Source organism: Artemia sp. Qi Xiang Cuo, chromosome 12 (assembly GCF_049724085.1).
Source record: "Artemia sp. Qi Xiang Cuo chromosome 12, ASM4972408v1, whole genome shotgun sequence".
Classification (NCBI taxonomy): Eukaryota; Metazoa; Arthropoda; class Branchiopoda; order Anostraca; family Artemiidae; genus Artemia; species Artemia sp. Qi Xiang Cuo.
Window position 1 is genome coordinate 47,757,189 of NC_142805.1, and position 17,466 is coordinate 47,774,654.

Genomic DNA, 17,466 nt, shown 5'->3' on the forward strand with positions numbered 1-17,466 from the left:
ACGCAACACAGTCACGTAAAAAATTGTTTTGCCCGAAACCCCGAAGCGTTTTTTCATTTTGGCGGCACACACTTTATGTAAGGTCAGCACATCTTACTCACGGACAGCGCATCCATAACTGCCAGATAATACCATTTTCACATGTTTAGCCCAAAAGCCTCAAGACATTTTATTTTTCAGCGTTTCATTTTTCGTTCGAAACACCTTTCGTATTTTTTCTTTTTTTTTCTTTTTCTATAGTTTCTAAGGTTCTTGACCCCTAAGGTTCTAAGGTTCGTAATACCTACAAATTTAAAAAAAAAAGTGTCTGGATTGGGATTCGAAGGGGATGGGCTCCCCTCGGACGTTAAATGCCCCTTATACTCACCTGAGGCCAACACAGGTACGCACACTCCTTCTCCATGAAAACTATCCAAAGCGTCCCTCTTTACACCCTCCCAAGAATTTAAATTTTCTAAAATACTTCCTTAAGACCTCCTCCCACCCCATTTGGGGAGCAGCCTGCTTTTTGTTTGGTCGCCCATTTAAATAAATTGATAAATTTAAAACTTATTTACTTTAAAGGAAAAGGCGCCTTTGGGTGTTTGTACGGGGAGGGGTAGAGGAGGAAGAAGCCAAAAGAAATACTTTCTGACCCAAATTTAACTAATTTTTGCCCGAGGTCCCTCTGATTTGTTGTTAGGAGAAGTGAAATTAAATCCATCCCTAAATCTCTCAAGTTCATATGTAGGGCCCAAATGATTGACCCATGTTATTACCAACTAAACATCTGAAAACTGGATTTACAACAACTACTATATATAAAAAAAAAAAATACACTTTTTATGTTGAATCAAAAAGTAGGGCCACTTAGCCAATAACAAATTAAGCTTAGATACCTCTCAAAAGTTATTTGGGTACTTATCTGTTATAACGATCCCAGTCAAGAATTACGCTGTGTAAAACTGGAGAAAAAACCGGTTTCATCCGTCTGTATTAAGAGACAATTAGCTTACACTCAGTGGAAAACAAGTGGCGGGTGACAGAACACATTAGACTTATATAACTTGCATTATATATTTGCTCATTAGGGGGGGGTAGGGGTAAAGTGTTTAGACAGTGTACAGTTAGAAAGCAATTCTTATTTCATAATATGCAGAAAAATTGTAGCTAACACATTTTGCATGCAGACCCGCTATACCTTACCCCCATCACCCTTAATGTGCAAATATATAGCCCAAATTTGTTTCTAAAACATTATATTTTCATCATGTTTTGGTATGTTTCATTTGGATTAACCTAACGTCACTTCTTGAGTGGGGTCGCTATAACAGATAAGTACCGTTATTTGTATAAGAATATATTTGAAGAGCCACTCGGTATGAGACAAGCAACCATTGTCAATAAAAGCAGAAAATTCTTTTATTCATATCAATGAAGTCAAAAGCTGCCTAAAATTTTGTGAATAAATACATGTAACTTGTACATTTGATTAGAGATAATTGAACTTGCGGCTGTGTCTCTTAGCACTTAGTGCATTTAATTAAAATAATGAGCGATGCCTACTAAAGGTATAATCTTCGTGAGATAGTCAAATTAACTTAGTTTTTGGTACTATCTCTCCAAGCTTGATTTCTGGTCTCTTGTGGAACAGGTTCCGGAGTGGCTTTCTTCTACTGGCAGTGTTGCTCTCATACTGCCTTTGCTGTATATGCTCTGTTGGCTATCATTATTTGTGTCCATAAATGTTTTGGTGAAAGCTATAGCTAAATTGTTACCTAAAATACCCTGATAGCTAGAAGTACACAGGAAGAAAAGTCTTTTCCGTTTTTCTGGAGCAAGCCCAATAAGAAATATCCGAGGATGGGGTAGATCTGTCTATGGACCATTAAATTAGCTCCAACTGGTCAATACATTCAATGAATGATCTGAAATAAGCGACTATATTTATTTTGGTATCTCTTAGGGGACTTCTGTTCATCAGTTTTTTAAGATTCGAGCATTGCTTTAGGCAAATTTTAGCTGGCATAATGGAAGATTTACCGGTAGGTTATGTCAGAACATTTTCATTTACTTGAAGTGTAACTAGTTGTGCTGCACCTGCTCTACCTTCTTCAGGTGACCTGTATAGCCTTATCTGGCCTGTTTGGCTGAACTGACTGCCAGAGAAAGAGAGAGAGAGAGAGAGATCAGAGAAGGAGAATTCAGAACATAGTTTTTCTTATGAAAATAATAACAGAAAAATAATTTTTTTTTTTTTACTAAATGACCATATAGTAAAAGTAATTGTACGAATGTTTTGAGTTTGAAGCCCTATAAATGAAGTATATACTTTTTCTGAAATATTGAGAGGTTTTGTCAATCACCTTATCTTCAACTTACCTCTATGCGTGGGAATAAGCTATTGAGAGTTCTGATTGCATGCATATATTTAAGAAACAAACTTATTAACTATAACAATATTTTTATAACATAATCTTAGTTTCTAAACAGATTCTTCACACCCTAATAACTTCAAATTAACTTATGACGACTATCTTCAAAACTATTGACTTACAACGTTATAGTTCAGAGCGGCTGGAAATTGGTATGAACAGGCTTCAGAGCTAGTTTCATGGACTTGGAAGTCGGTTTGCTCAGAATTGGGGTAAATTTGCGTATAGTTTGGAACCTGTAAAAAATTTAAATAAACTAGAAAAGGCTACTTTCTTAGAAGAAAATACTGGGGTTATAAAGAAATGAACTCTGAATCTCTGCTATCTACATGCTGAGCTCCAAAAATATTTCTTATACTTTTTTATGATAGTTTGGTCTTTAGAAAAATGCATGACTTCAATTGCTCTCCCCTAAATAAGGTCTACGTCTATTAGAGATGCAGCATGAGTCAAGAAGCAGTAGAGAACTGTGTTTATTTTTTTTTTTACAGGAAGATACTAAAAATGAATTGTACTTGAGCCGATGTTTTTTAATATTAGAATAGTATTGAACTTGTTTTTTCATTAATCCTAAAAGAAGTCTTAAGTGAGTTTTTTTTAGGTTTATAGTGAAAAAAAGTAAAAGCAAGGTTTCCTTCTACGAGAGTTTCTACTAAGCTTATCCTCTAGATACGCTCTAGCTAATTCAAAACGCGCTTAGTTCTTATGGGCATTCGGTATTTCGGACTGCCATTCGAAGATAAAAAAGAATAAAGAAGTGTTAGTGAGAAAGAGTTTCATCGAAGCACTTTTGATGGAAAAGAACAAAGTTAGAGTCGGCTTAGCTATATTTGAAAAACAAAGAATAGGCAAGATAGCCTAACATTCAGAGATACACACGTTTGTAATTCTTTTAGCGTCAGTACCATAATGCATTTGCGGTTAGTCCTATCTCAACATAAAAAAAACAGTTGTCCTTATCAGTAGAAATTTAAGCTGGCTCACACAACCAGGGTTGCCACTCGGCGAGAAAAAAATCACTTTCATTTGGGTTGATTTAGCGATTTTCTTCAATAATCTAGTGATTTTTGTGCTGATTTAGTGATCTTTTTGTTTACGCAATATAGAATATCACAAAATAGTGATAAATAACTAGGGGTGGCAACCCTGTACACAGCCATCTACCATAAAAAGTGTCTCGAATGCCCACGATAAGGGAAAGTATCTGAAAACCAGATAACTTCCATTAACATGATCAAGATAACTGGATTGTGATTTTGCGGGGTTTTCAATAATCCTTATTACATGGAATTATTCATATCCGTCATAAGAAAAATAGGTGCCATAGGCCTACGGCTTTTTCAAAGACCATGGAAGTAATAGTTTATAGTTGGTACTAAAAACCACTAACCAAGCATACTTTCCACTAACTACCCAAACTTTTATTTCCAGTTCAAGGTAATTCTTGCTAAATTACGAATAATAGTCTAACCGCCGTCAGATGACCTCGATATCAATTGAAACCAGAGAAGATTTAGGGAACTTGCTCTATAAATAAGGAGCAAATTCTATCAGTATTTTGGTTTGACTGTGACATTAGAATTTATTTTATTTTTTATTACATTCACTTTTTCATCGTTTCCTTTAAGTTGGGCTGGAGATAGATCACGCACTTTTGCATACAAGGACCTATTAGTTTTTTTGTAACTTTTTTTTCCTGTTTCCCTCACATCCCACGAATAATGACCACTTAGCACAGTTTAATACAAAGCATCACACAGCACACCACAGTGCCACAAGCACCAGTTTAACTTAAGATAAATAAAATTAAGGTATTAAAAGATGCAGGCCCACAGTGATTGTTCAATTTCTTAAAGTTTGACACTTTATTTGTATTAGGTAAAAATGAAAAAAAAAACACCTTATAAACTTTGCTTTTATCTTATCCAGAATCATCTTTGCTAGAATAGGTTTCTAAAAGAAATGTTGAAATACCGCCAAATGCTATTGTATATACAAAGCTGTATGGTATTTTTGCTCCAATCCCTTCGAACATGTCAATGTTGTCATGCAATCTTTTTTGTTATCCTCACAGAATTGCTCAATAGGAAGTTTCCATTACTAAAAAAAAAGTATTCTTGATCACCCGGAGATATAGCAAAGTTTTTTACCTGAGCTATGTTTAAATACCATTAAAATAGTAGTTTATTTCTTATTTTCAATGCAACATATCTCCTCCCTGGCTTATCGTAGTTTTGCGTCAAGAAGCGTAATGTTACATAAGAATTTATACACAAATTAATTTATTGGCAGAACATTTCTTTTAGTATCTGTTAAGCCATTAATAGCTAAATTTCTTCGTTATTCAATTATGTTGACGACTTAAGCTTAACTAGTTTTAAAAAAAAGGGTAGAAGTCACTTACAACAATCATATTTGGCTGCTGGCCGTTGATAAACGTGTGTGGCAATGCTGCAGGGCTGTGCATACCTAGCTGAAAATTGAGCCCAAATTGAACGGATAAAGGATAAGCAGCGACTTGTTGCTGCTGAGTAAATTGTTGGGTCATTCGATGAGGAATGACGTTGTAAGAGGCGACCGGAGGTGGATAAGATTGGACTGCTTGCATTACCTAGAAAAGATAAATAGGAACACAGACAAGGGATTGCTGAACTATTTTTGAGGAACCACGAGAGAGAAAGAGGAATAAGACAAGCCAAGCGCGTCAAATACTCTTGGTACTTGTATTCTTATAAAGTAATTTTGCAAAGGTGAAATGTATGGCTTTTCACTAAAAAATATTATTAGAGTCCAATCATCAGTTAAATTGATAAATACGGAATCATTTATATTGAAAATGGCAATTCAATCTGTAAAAATACAGTATGATAATGGTAATTTTATTGTTATATTATGTAGAAACATACATGGTACACCGCAATACTATCAAATTGGCAGTAATGATATGCCATCAGGATCAGTGTTACCACGTGACCCTGGGCTATGTATTGACAAGTTGTCTTTTTTTTTAAATTTCTTCCAAAACTGTGCTGTGACAGTACTTATAAAATTAATAATAATTTTAAGTGTATTTACTCTAAATATTTTGGAAAAACACCACTTTTTGGCATGAAAATCATTTTCAACCCAATTGGTAGCTCATGATGAATTTTTAGTTTTGGATTTTCAAAATAAATTAAGCAGAGTAACAGAAAAAAAGGATTTTAGTTTAAAAGAAAAGAACCAAGGTTTGAAGGAAAACTGCAAAAGCGTGTTTCTCTTTTCATTTGAGCTTCAGAAGCATGTTTTGTAAAAGAATGTTTCAGTCATAAGGATGGATAGGTCTTTTTAATCAGTTTAACCTACACTCAAAATTATCTTCAGATGGAAACGACTTCAGTTGTTACACTGTTGCTTCGAAATTGTTTTTGGCACTGTTCCTTTATTTTTTTTTTCGTCGCTAGCACGGTAACAATAAGATATGGGAATACAGAACATTTTCACAGACTGGGGATTATAAGACGGGTAAGAGTATTTTCCCTGAAGTTTGGAAAGGTCTCCGTAATTATCGAAAAAAGATGAATTTTTCTAGCCTATTAAACAGTAAAAATGGGAAGAAGAATAAAACTATGCCAGCTCCGATAGTAAATTTCTTACTGATCATATAATACGTAATTCCGAGAAATTGGAAAAAAAGCCAAACTTTAGCGTAAAGAGCGAGGGTAGAGGAAGGGGCAGCCTCCCTTATATACAGGCAAATTTCTGTTCGTTTTAAGTTTTAATGCTGCTCCTAACTTTCAGTTCGAAAGACTTTTTTTTCTGACTGTTTTTCAAATCATGCCACGAAATGCCTTTCCCTATGGTGTAATATTGTTCATGGAAAATTCGTTCCGAAAGTTTCCTCCCCACGGAAAATATTCCCCGTGAAAAAATCCTCTCTTTGGAAAAAAATCGCTTTGGATTTAAAACAATCTTTTAGGGACTAAGATCGAAAGTTCTGCATTGGAAAGTTCTGTATATATACTGGAAATCCTAAATTCCGATTATTTTTTTCTTAGAAATTTTTGATGCTTATGGAACTTCATGAAATTCTAGTTGCAAATAAAGTGATTTTCTTTCGGGGGTAATTACCCTTCTTACCAAGTGGAACAGGGGGCTTCTGGGTTATCGTCATTCTGACACCAGCCAGAACAGACTTTTGAATGGCTGCTCATTTTAGACCAATTAAGACTCTGGTTGAATTCATAGAGAGCAGGACCTGATCTCTCCTTTGAAGTAAAGGACCCCAAACTCTCGTCATTAGGGTATGTAGCAGAGGGGCAACCCAATCTTAGTTAGATTTCGATTGAATTGAGATTAAATCTTCTAGATGTGCCTTTGGGACCTCTTAACCATTTGTCATCAAAGGGGCGGCGGTGGTTGAATTATAAGCATCTTCCAAAAAAGTTGTTGCATCTCGCTCGTACTTATTGAGCAAAAATATATAGTATCTAGGATACACCTTTTGAGATTCTGGAATCAATTTGGCCTCAACGGCGGACAAGCAAGGAGGTCCAAACCAATAATACTCGGAAGTCAGAGCTGTGCTCATAGTTGTGTCTTTTTAGGGTCTGCACCTAATCCAACCTCTAAAAAAGGGGAAGGAGGGTACATGTGTCAAACTCTTTACAGTCAGATTAATTTGCTAAGAACTTGGCAAACAGCTGCATATATTGTGTTCGATGTCCGTGCGTAATTAAGTCTTTCATCTAACAAATCTTTCATCAGATGACTGAGCCATCTTCTTAGTAAAGGACCTCCCCCAGGCCACTCAGTCCATCCCCAGGTGGCGGATAGGGAAAAACCCTAATATATGTAGGTACCTCCATAGGAGGCACGGACCAAGGGGGAATCTAGTTTCTAAGGGTCCAAAATTGAAACTGGGACACCCTAGCCCAGGGGTGATAAATACAGGCAAAAGAGGAGGAAAACGTACACCGTATAGGGACCACTGGCGAGTGGACACCTCCTGGCGGTTACAAGCCTTCCCCCAGTAATGGGTCAAATTGCTCGGTGCTGCAGCGCACCGAACGGGAAAATCCCTTCCTAGAGGGACAACTGTGAAGGGCAGATGATCCAGAACCCTGGACAATGACCTCTGCTAAGGGTAGAAAGGAATAGGCATGCCGCCATCTTGGCACAGCAGCCTTCTTTTTGACAAACAAAAGTTTTTCTCCTTTATATTCAATACAATTTCAATTCGATTCAGTTTTATTAATAATAGATGTAATAAAAATATAAAAAACTCATACAAAAAAGATACAATCATTAAGTAACCACTTTAAAATACTAAACACTTTTCCTCTAGGCTATAGCCTGTTGAGGTAACATAAATTGCTGTAGTTTAAGTGAGCATTCAAATCCATTCACTCCACACTACCAAAAATGAGACCCAACTACCAAAATCATCCAAATCAATAAAAGGAATTAAAAGGAAACGAACCCAAAACAACATAATTCCCTTTAACATATCTTTATCTACCCTTCAACCTTTCCTTAACCCATTCCTCTTCCCTCCCCCAAGGAAAAAAAACAACAAAAACAACAATCAACCTAGTGACCCAAAATACTTTTTTTTTATCAAAATACTTATTTAAAAGAGAACAGGTCAAAATACATTGACCTCTTCTCTTTGAAATCTTTACTCAACGCATTCCACACCCTAGAGCACACTACATCAATAGAAAAATCGGATCATATGCAAGTTGTAGGAGGAATGTTAAGTTGATCTTTAGTTGTAATATTTACACTATGAAGATTTGAAATATTTTAGAACAAATTAGAAAAATACTCAGGTAAAAGGCCATAATGAAATCGGTACGCAAAAACAGAGCAGGCAATTTCATGTAATCTATCTGTTGATTGTAAATCCCCATCTCCTATAAGTAAAAGTGCTTTATCATTAATTTTTTTCAATCTTTGAGTATGAATTTGAAATGTTGACATCCAAACTATTGGACAATATTTGAGATACGATTGGATCAGAGAAAAATACAGCAGGCGTAAAATTTTTGTGGGGAAAAAATGTTTAAGTTTCTTAATCATACCGAAATTCCTTGAAACTTTCAAATATACAGCATTCACACGATGTTTAAAAGAAAGATTTTGATCAAGCAAAAGTCCCAAGTATTTAGTGAAACCCGTCTCAGGTCTTCTGATCACGCCTCTCGATTTTAATAGCCCCCAACATCTGGGTGAGATTTTCCTGTTCGCGGAAAAACCAAATTTGTGATTTAAGCACATTGATAACTAGCTTATTGGCATCCATCCAATTATAAACTCGATCAATAGCTAATTGAAGTTTATTGCAAAGTGAAGAAAAATCATCATCAGCTATTCCAATCGCTGCATCATCAGCAAACCTTTGCACCAGGTCATCGCCAGACTTTTCTTCCTCAACAGGTAAATTATTAGCACAGAGCAAGCAACAGCTACTTGGTGGTCCATGCAATATAAACTGTATATCATTGACATAAATAATAAAAAAGAGTGGCATAAGTGTTGAATCTTGTGGCACGCCACAATTAATCTCAGTAGCACTTAACTCATCATCAGAGGCAATGCTATAGCGTTGCCTATAGTAAAGGCCATACGGCTCTAATGTTTCATTATTTATTATTATTTTTTTCCCAGAGGCACTTCATATGGAAGGAGTCGCCGTAGAAGCTTCAAAGGGGTCTCATTCGATTGGAAATTTAAAGGACTAGTGCCCTTTTTAATGGTCTAAAGTGATTGGAGGGCAACTAGCCCCCCTCACGCCCATCATTCCCCCAAACACATCAAATCAAAATTTTGAGATAGCCATTTTGTTCAGCGTAGTTGATTTCCACACACAAAATATGTTTTTGAGGAGAATACTCCTCCACAACCCTCAGGGCAAGGATTTTTAGTTATGCCCTGGGTGCATATAAGGTTTTTAGAGAAGGCGTTGTCGTAGAAACTTCAAAAAAGGCTCATTTGATTGGAAATTCAATAGGCTAGTGCCCTTTTTAATGGTCGAAAGTGATTGGAGGGCAACTATCCCCCCCTCACACCTATCATTCCCCTAAACATATCCAATCAAAATTTTGAGATAGCTATTTTGTTCAGTGTAGTTAATTTCTAGTTATAAAATATGTTTTGAGGAGGACACTCCCCCACAACCTTTAGGGCAAGGGTTTTAAGCAATTCCCTGGGGGCATATAAGATTTTTATAGAAGGCGTTGTCGTAAAAACTTCAAAAAAAGCTCATTCGATTGGAAGTTCAAAGGGCTATTGCCCTTTTTAATAGTCGAAAGTGATTGGAGGGCAACCTACCCCCCTCTCACGCCCCCTTTCTGCACCAGCAGTAGAATACCATATATTTAAAATACAAGATTATTTCCTTCTAAAGATGATTCGGGCAGAAATTAAACGTCCCCTAATTGAGTTCAAATACCGCTTCCAAGAGTCTAAATTCTTAATCAGCAAAAAGAGGAATTGCATTCTAGCTTCAGTCAAACGGCGACGCTAGTTGTTCGAATTTCGCTAAGATAATTAGTAGCAAAAAAATGCTATGCACAACATTTCTAAGAAAGTTTAAATGGCAAAAAAAAACCGTGTGAATGCTTGAATCATCAAAAACATTTAGAAGGGTTGGTTTCTTAGTTCTTGGTTTATTTTACTTTTTCCAACTCTTGCCTAACTATTTTATAAGTTTTCCTCATCCTTTTTATGAATTCTTGTTTATAATCTTCAGAGCTATTATAATACTGCCGAGATTCAATAATCCTATCGTACGGGATTCTAAAATCACGACCAAAAAGTAAATAAAATGGATTTTCTCTGGTTGTTTCGGAATAAGCAGTGTTGATTACGTTAGTAAAATTAGGTAATAATATATCACAGTCGCTCCAAATGTATTTCGTATAAATAATTATAAAGTTAGAAAAAATTTTATTCCTGTTTTATATTTTGACATTGGCTTGTGGGTGGTACGGCCCTGTCACCAATTTCTTTATATTAAGGAAACTCATTAAATATTTTGTTACTTTTGCAACAAAATTGCTCCCGTTGTCACTCAAAATTTTATTAGGAATGCCAAATTGTAAAAACAACTTTTCTAATGCCTTACTTGTGGCATAAGCACCTTGATTTTTGAATGTTTTTGCAAAAGTGAATCCTGAAAAATTTTCTACAGCCGAAATAATGCAAGAATTACCTCTGCTTGAAACAGTTAAGCCTCCACTTGTCCCGTATAGGTCAAATGAGATAATATCGAAGGGGTACTTTGCTAAGGGGACCCTTCCCATTGGAGGATTTGGATAAGCTGGGGGGATTTTTCTCAAAGTACACGTTTTTTATTTAAAAACAAAGACTTTAAGCTTTGTTAGTTCCGATTGTACGTAAAAGTATTGTTTTATTTTGTGGAACGTTTTCATAACTCCTAGATTTCCGCCCGGATCCGAAAGGAACTATTGGAATTCAGGCCCTATCCAGCTCTGAGGTAACACAGGTATTATTGACGTTTGGTTTCTGTTTGTTTGAGCAGTCACGATCCTACGTAGTAATTTTTCGTCCAGATCAAAGCAAAAATTTTCGATTTCTTTTGTAAGAGTTTTGAATTTATCCGGTAGCGCCTTGTCATTTACAAAAAAATCGCTAAGTGATACACACACTTCGTCATTTTTTTGCTTTCTTTTTATATTTTCCAAAGACAAGCAACAATAGTTAATCTTATTTCTTTTACTGCGTCTTTGAATTTGTTTTTCTTACATCCATGTTTGCTTTTAGCATTAATAGCATTAACTTCATTTTCTTCAGTTTCCGATGGACTATTCTCTGGGTATCTACTCAAAAAGTCGCAAGTTTTGTTTTCCATTTAGATGTTTAAATTCATAATCTAAGTCTCGTATTTTCCTAATCCCTCTAGATAGAATTCCTGTGGGGTTTTTAAATGTGCGCAGGTACTGCAAGCTTTTATGGTCTGATCGTAATATAAATTTTCTACCAATTAAATAATGCCTAAATTTGTCCAAGTGGTAGATAATAGATAGCAATTCTAAGTTTGTGGCGGAATAAATGCTTTCGCCCTTTGATAAAGTTTCACTTGAATAGCAAATAACTTTTTCTATTTGTTTAGGCGTTCCCTGTAGAGGGTTAGGGTTTTCTACCGGGATTATTTGCGAAAGGATGGCGCCTATTCCTTTTGAGCTAGCATCAGTGGTAATGAAGAATTTTCCTTTTTCAAAATCAGGGAGTAACAAAATTGGTTCAGAAGTGAGTGCCTTTTTGAATCGGTCTAGGGAAGTTTGAGCTTCCTGGGACCAGGTAACACTATGGGAGTTTCCTTGCGTTAATTCCGTGAGGGGTTTCGCAATTTGGGAATAATTACGAACGAATTTTCTAAAGTAGCCAGTAAGGCCTAAAATTCCCCTTAATTCTTTCATAGTTCCGGGGGGCTTGAGGCTCTCAACAACACATTTCCTTTTATCAGCGCCCGGGAATATTTCTCTTTGGGTTGCTGCTACTCCCAAAAATGAAATTTTATATTTAAATAAATTAACTTTCTCAGGTCGGAATTATAAATTGCCTTGCCTGAACTTTTCGAACACCTCAGCTAATGTTGCTAAGTGTTGCCCAGTGTTTTCTCCCACGCATATAATATCATCAACAAAATGAGTTATATTCTTTAATCCTCTTAACAGGTGTAACGGGGGTCTACATAATGCGCTTGAACTAGTTTTGAGCCCAAATGGTGCCCTCAACTACTCATAAGATCCATATTCGGATGCTGAAAATGCAGTTTTATGGACATCCTTTTCGGCTATTTTCACTTGATGGTAGACTTGGGTAAGGTATAAAGAGGTAAATATTTTATTTTTGCTTGAAATTGAGTCAAGAATTTCATTTATTCTTGGTAGAGGAAATTTGTCGCTAACTACTTGTTTGTTGAGGGCCCTATAATCCACCACAAGTCTGAGATCTTAATTCTTTTTTGGTACTAAGATCATTGGTGCACTATACGGACTTATACTTGGGCGAATAATTTCGTTTTTTTCTAATTCATGGATTTTATTTTTTAACCACTCTTTGTGCTTATATGGCACACGATATGGCTGTTTTGCTACGGGATTACCGGTCGTCAAAATTTAATTTTAGTAAAATTGTATTAAACCGATGTCATCTTCAGATTCAGAAAATACAACCTTAAAATTCCATAATAATTCGCATAATTTTTTATTAAGTTCCATATCAGTAATATGATCCATTTTAAATTTTTTTAAAAATTGCGATTTAGTTAAAAGATATTCGTTATTTGAAGTTTTAATACCGTTAACTAGGTTTCTTTTAGAATTTTCCCATGTATTTAAATCATTTTCCGTTAAAACCTCGATTTGGACTAAACAAGTCCCCTTTTTAATTGTAATTGTATCGTTTTCATGGTTATTGGTTACCCAAATAAAACCTTCCCCTTTGTCATAAGATATAATCTGTTCCTCGCATAACAGATTTTCAGGTATTTCAGACGGTGTCGCAATCCATATTTCTGATTTGCTAACTATTGGCTCGATCATTTGTGATATTTGAATTTTTTGCATCGTTTTGGGAGGGATTTTTGTTTTCCTTGTCGCAAATCCGTTATATTTTTATTCATTTTAATTGCTTATTAAATTCATAGTGGCGCTATGCTGCGCCATTGTGGCACCTTGTGGCGTCACGTTTTGTTTTATTATGTTCTTCCATAATTCCGCTATTTTATGAATTTCGTTCAACCTGTACTGTTGTATATTTCCTATTTTTATTTTTGCAGATTCAATACTGTTATTATTTAAATATACTTCCTTTCTGCAATATCTCTTAGGGTAATTGAATAAATTTCCAATTATGCCATGTCTTTGCGAGACATGAAGTTCAAAATATTTCGCCATTATACCGTTAGAAACTTTGTTTACTGTTATGTTATGTTCGTAACATCTGTTAAGATTCTTTAGCGTAGAACTTTCTTTTCTTACCTTAGTTGGATATACACGCTTCTCATTGGCTACATCTAATATTATTTTATTAGACCATAAAAAATTTGCCCCTATAATAGGTTCATATGGAAGATTGTCACATATAATAAAATTTGTCATGAAGGTTCTATTGTCTCTTTTTACGTTTAGGCAAATTGACCCTTTTGCATTTAATTTATGACCTGTAACGCTTGTTAAATTGGGATTATTAGAGTTCTTTTGTCGCCTAATGTGCAGAGGCAACATATTAAATACGCAAGAGTTTATGATATTTACAGTAGCTCCACTGTCAACTAAGGCCGTAAAGTAAACGTTTTCCACACAAAAATCATTAAATATAGGTAACTTGTTAATAATATCACTACAAGAAGGCACTAGTATTGTTTTGGACCTATTAAATATTCCTGGCACCCCCGGGGTCCAACTGATGTTTTTGAGGGGCCTGAAGTGTTTCCCTGAAGCTTTATTTCATGTGTTGGTGCCTGTAATAGATATTCAGACGTATTAGGTTCCGTAGGCATATTTAAATGATTTACGTCTGCCTGTCTTCGCTATGTATTATTATGGTAACGTGGATGTCTCGTGTCAGTGCTGTTTGCTGGCACTGATCGCCAGTGCTGTTGGCTTGTAAAGTTTTCATGTATCATTAGAAAATTTTCATCATTTTTGTATTATACCCTTGCATTATATTGGCCTTGGCGAGTATTTGTGTTTTCAAACCGATAAATAATTTACCTGTTGGGGATAGGGTTATACAGATTTACTTGGTACGCATTATAAGGTACTGATTGGCGCAATCCCCCCTGGCTATAGCCTATTGCACGACCGGTGCTAAAATTTGTTCTTTCGAACAAATGGTTGCCGTAATTTGCGTATTACTGACAGCATTTCTTGGTATGGGATTGGGGACATAGTGGCACTCTCTCGCTATGTGGCCAACACGATTGCAATTATGGCACATTATTATTGTAGGGTTAATGGGCTGAAAACGTACTGTTTTCTGCCTAGCGGGTTCTGGCGTTTTGTTTCTTTGTGCTACTGGGGAGTTATCCCTTGAAAGGAAATTTGGGGATGCCTGATCGGCCTTGAAGATTGGGTTCGTGTTTGAGTCGCCGATGCTGTTTATTTTTGCATTACTATGATTAGAAACTATTTTATCAACCTCGATTAGTCGCTCTACCTCTTGGACTGCAAGATCCAACGTCTGAATATTCTTAGATATTAATACTCTATATAGTTTTGGGGGTAGCCCTTGCAAAAAGGTATTTAGTATGACTTTTTCATACAGTTGTCCGGAACCACTTCCGTATTTTGCTTCTACAGAAATGCATGTATTATCCAGATATTCACTTATATTTTGTTAAAAATCAAAGTTCACTAATCAATGTTTTAATTTATTTATTGAAATGGTTTCTATAAATCTCTCTTTGAATGCTTTTAACAAGTCATATACCGTATTTATTGGCAAGTTGGTGTTATTGCCTATGATATGTTCGACCTGTTTTAGAAAGGTTAAGGCCTGGTCTCTTAATCGTAGAAGCAGCATGTCTTTTAACGCTCCAACGTCTGTTTTTGTTAACTGTACAAACTGGGTCAATTGGATATTAAATTCGTCAATATCTGACTGACCATTGTATTCCGGGATAGATTTTGCAATCTCTATATTTTTTGCGACTAACTTTTGCACTATTAATAATTCATTTAGTTCGTCCATATTTTTTTGCGTTTATATCAACTTAAAATTTTACTTAACCTATTTTGGGTTAGGCTATTATATCCTATAATATATAAGGGGTTTTCTATCATAGTTTAGTGGTTATAAGCCTAAGCAATTTTTTTATATATCTGTATCTTTCCTACAATTAAATTCAAATTAAAAAGTTTAAATAGCCTAACTAGTTCGCAGTTTTCCTCAAATTTCCGACACACTTCGGTTGTAGCGGTAAAAGGTTTATTATTTGTGGTAATAGTAATTTCTCCAACAGCGCCACTTATAGCACTAGAGATTTTGCCAACTGGGCTAGCGGCACTCTCAATCAATGAGAGAAAATTTAATATGCAGACATATAAATGTGGCCTCTTCTTTCTTGAGCTATCTGAAGATCAGATTCCTTTGGGAGCATTTACCTTGGAGACTTACGAACTAATTACCTATTATTAGACTAGACGCAGACATATAAATGAAATAAACACAGATAAGAAAAACAATAGATCTATTGAACTTACATGCTTAGTTGTACAGCAACGGGTCACTTCAATGACAATAATGCTGACCGAGATGAAAGAGTTAAAACTTCTATCTCAATGGATCTTCTCAAGTCAAACTTACGATTAAAAAAATTAAAAAACACATCTACCCCACTTCCAAAAGCAGTTCTTTGGTCCTGCGCTGTAAGGACTGCTTGCCATTGGCTCACGTGGCACAAGGACGCGAATCGTCGTCCAATAGTCTCTTCTAAATGTTTTTGATGATTCAAGCATTCACACGGTTTTTTTTTGCCATTTAAACTCTCTTAGAAATGTTGTGCATAAAATAAAATAAACCAAGAACTAAGAAACCAACCCAAAGTTAAGGGGAATATAGATTTCAAAGTAGGAGACTTCGTTTACCTAAAGAACGAGGCGAAAACGGAAGGTTTTTTTTTGCCATTTAAACTTTCTTAGAAATGTTGTGCATAAAATAAAATAAACCAAGAACTAAGAAACCAACCCAAAGTTAAGGGGAATATAGATTTCAAAGTAGGAGACTTCGTTTACCTAAGGAAAGAGGTGAAAACGGAAGGAAGAAAACTTTCCAACAAATATTCAGGACCGTAGAGAATTGTCAAAAAGTAGGATAACGAATATACCTTTAAAATGGAAAACCCCGATAGTGGAAGAACTTACAAGACGCATGTTAGCTGAATCAAAATAGCCAAATTCCCAGAGAGATGCGTATCATATCCCTTTTCTACTAATTCATCAGATTCAAAAAGTTAGCCCCCCAAATCAGCACTGTCCGAGCTCAGACCTTTTAATTTCAAGCACAACTATTTTGAGAACGATAGCGATCAGGGAAATTTTAAACAATTTTTAGCTATTGAAAATTTAGTCATTCCAACGACAAAATCCTTAATACCGGTATTTTTTCCTGAAATGAAAACGCCAAAAAGTCCAAAAAGTTATTCATCGGCAAGCGCAGGAGATTTAGATTATACAATATCTCCAAAAACCCAATTCTTCCCCGATAGAATTTCGACCCTATTTCCCCCCAAAAGATTTCCAGACGATATGGTTTCCCCTGCAACACCAATAGAAAGGCCCCTGTCTTTACAGGAAGAATTAAACAGAGCTGTAGAAACCCCCGGTATTACTGTGAAGAAAACTCCTCCCAAAGCTTTAACTAAAACAAACCTGCGAGAAGCTATGGATTTAATAAATTTTCCCATAAAAACGAGTCAAAGTACATTACCCAGGAATAAAACTCCAACGGATGACCAGCAAGGTCAATATCATGAAATAACTGTATCCAAGGCCAAACCTAAACAGTGTACTTCATGGAGAGAAACTCTAGTGCAAAAAATGCCCCATTCCCCTGAAGACATAGCATTCAAACAATGGAGGAATCCCGCGGAAGCTTTTGACTCCTCCCAAAGCTCTCAAGAATCTTTCAAATCCCCCGAGTTGAGAACTCAAAACGAGGACTTAGGGAATAAACCTTCTACTTCCAGGGGAGTAGAAATTTACGAAGGAATGGCAGGTGATACCACAAAAAGTGCCACCTCTAAAAGTTCCAATCCGGATTCGTCGGAAACTAGTTCCGAAGAGTCTGATAGTGAATCAGACCATATAGTAGCTAAAGAAATAGAGAAATCAAGGCCGACCTCAGCAGCCGCACACGGGAAACAAACGAAATTAAAAGGGCAATAATTTATTAAAAAAAAATACAAGACTTTTGATCTTATTTCGCTAGAAAAACCGAAAAAGAAAAACCACAAGAAACTGAGTAGAAAATAACGACACAGTCAGGTAGAACGGTTAAAATACCTGACAGATGGAAATATCCCTGATTAATCTAAAGA

The 17,466-nt window shown here is 35.8% G+C and overlaps 1 protein-coding gene across 2 annotated transcripts in view; it reads right to left on the reverse strand.

The window, feature by feature from the left end:
• Positions 1-2,390: 2,390 nt before the first annotated feature.
• The window catches only part of LOC148946207 (meiosis regulator and mRNA stability factor 1-like), a 344,665-nt gene continuing 329,589 nt past the window's right edge, over positions 2,391-17,466 (reverse strand). For both annotated transcript variants that reach the window (XM_089098280.1, XM_089098279.1), the window contains 2 exons: positions 4,819-5,025; positions 2,391-2,650 (listed from right to left, as the gene is read on the reverse strand). In XM_089098280.1, the coding sequence (XP_088954406.1) occupies positions 2,525-2,650; positions 4,819-5,025 (333 nt within the window). In that variant the 3' untranslated portion in view covers positions 2,391-2,524. The remainder of the gene's footprint in view (positions 2,651-4,818; positions 5,026-17,466) is intronic.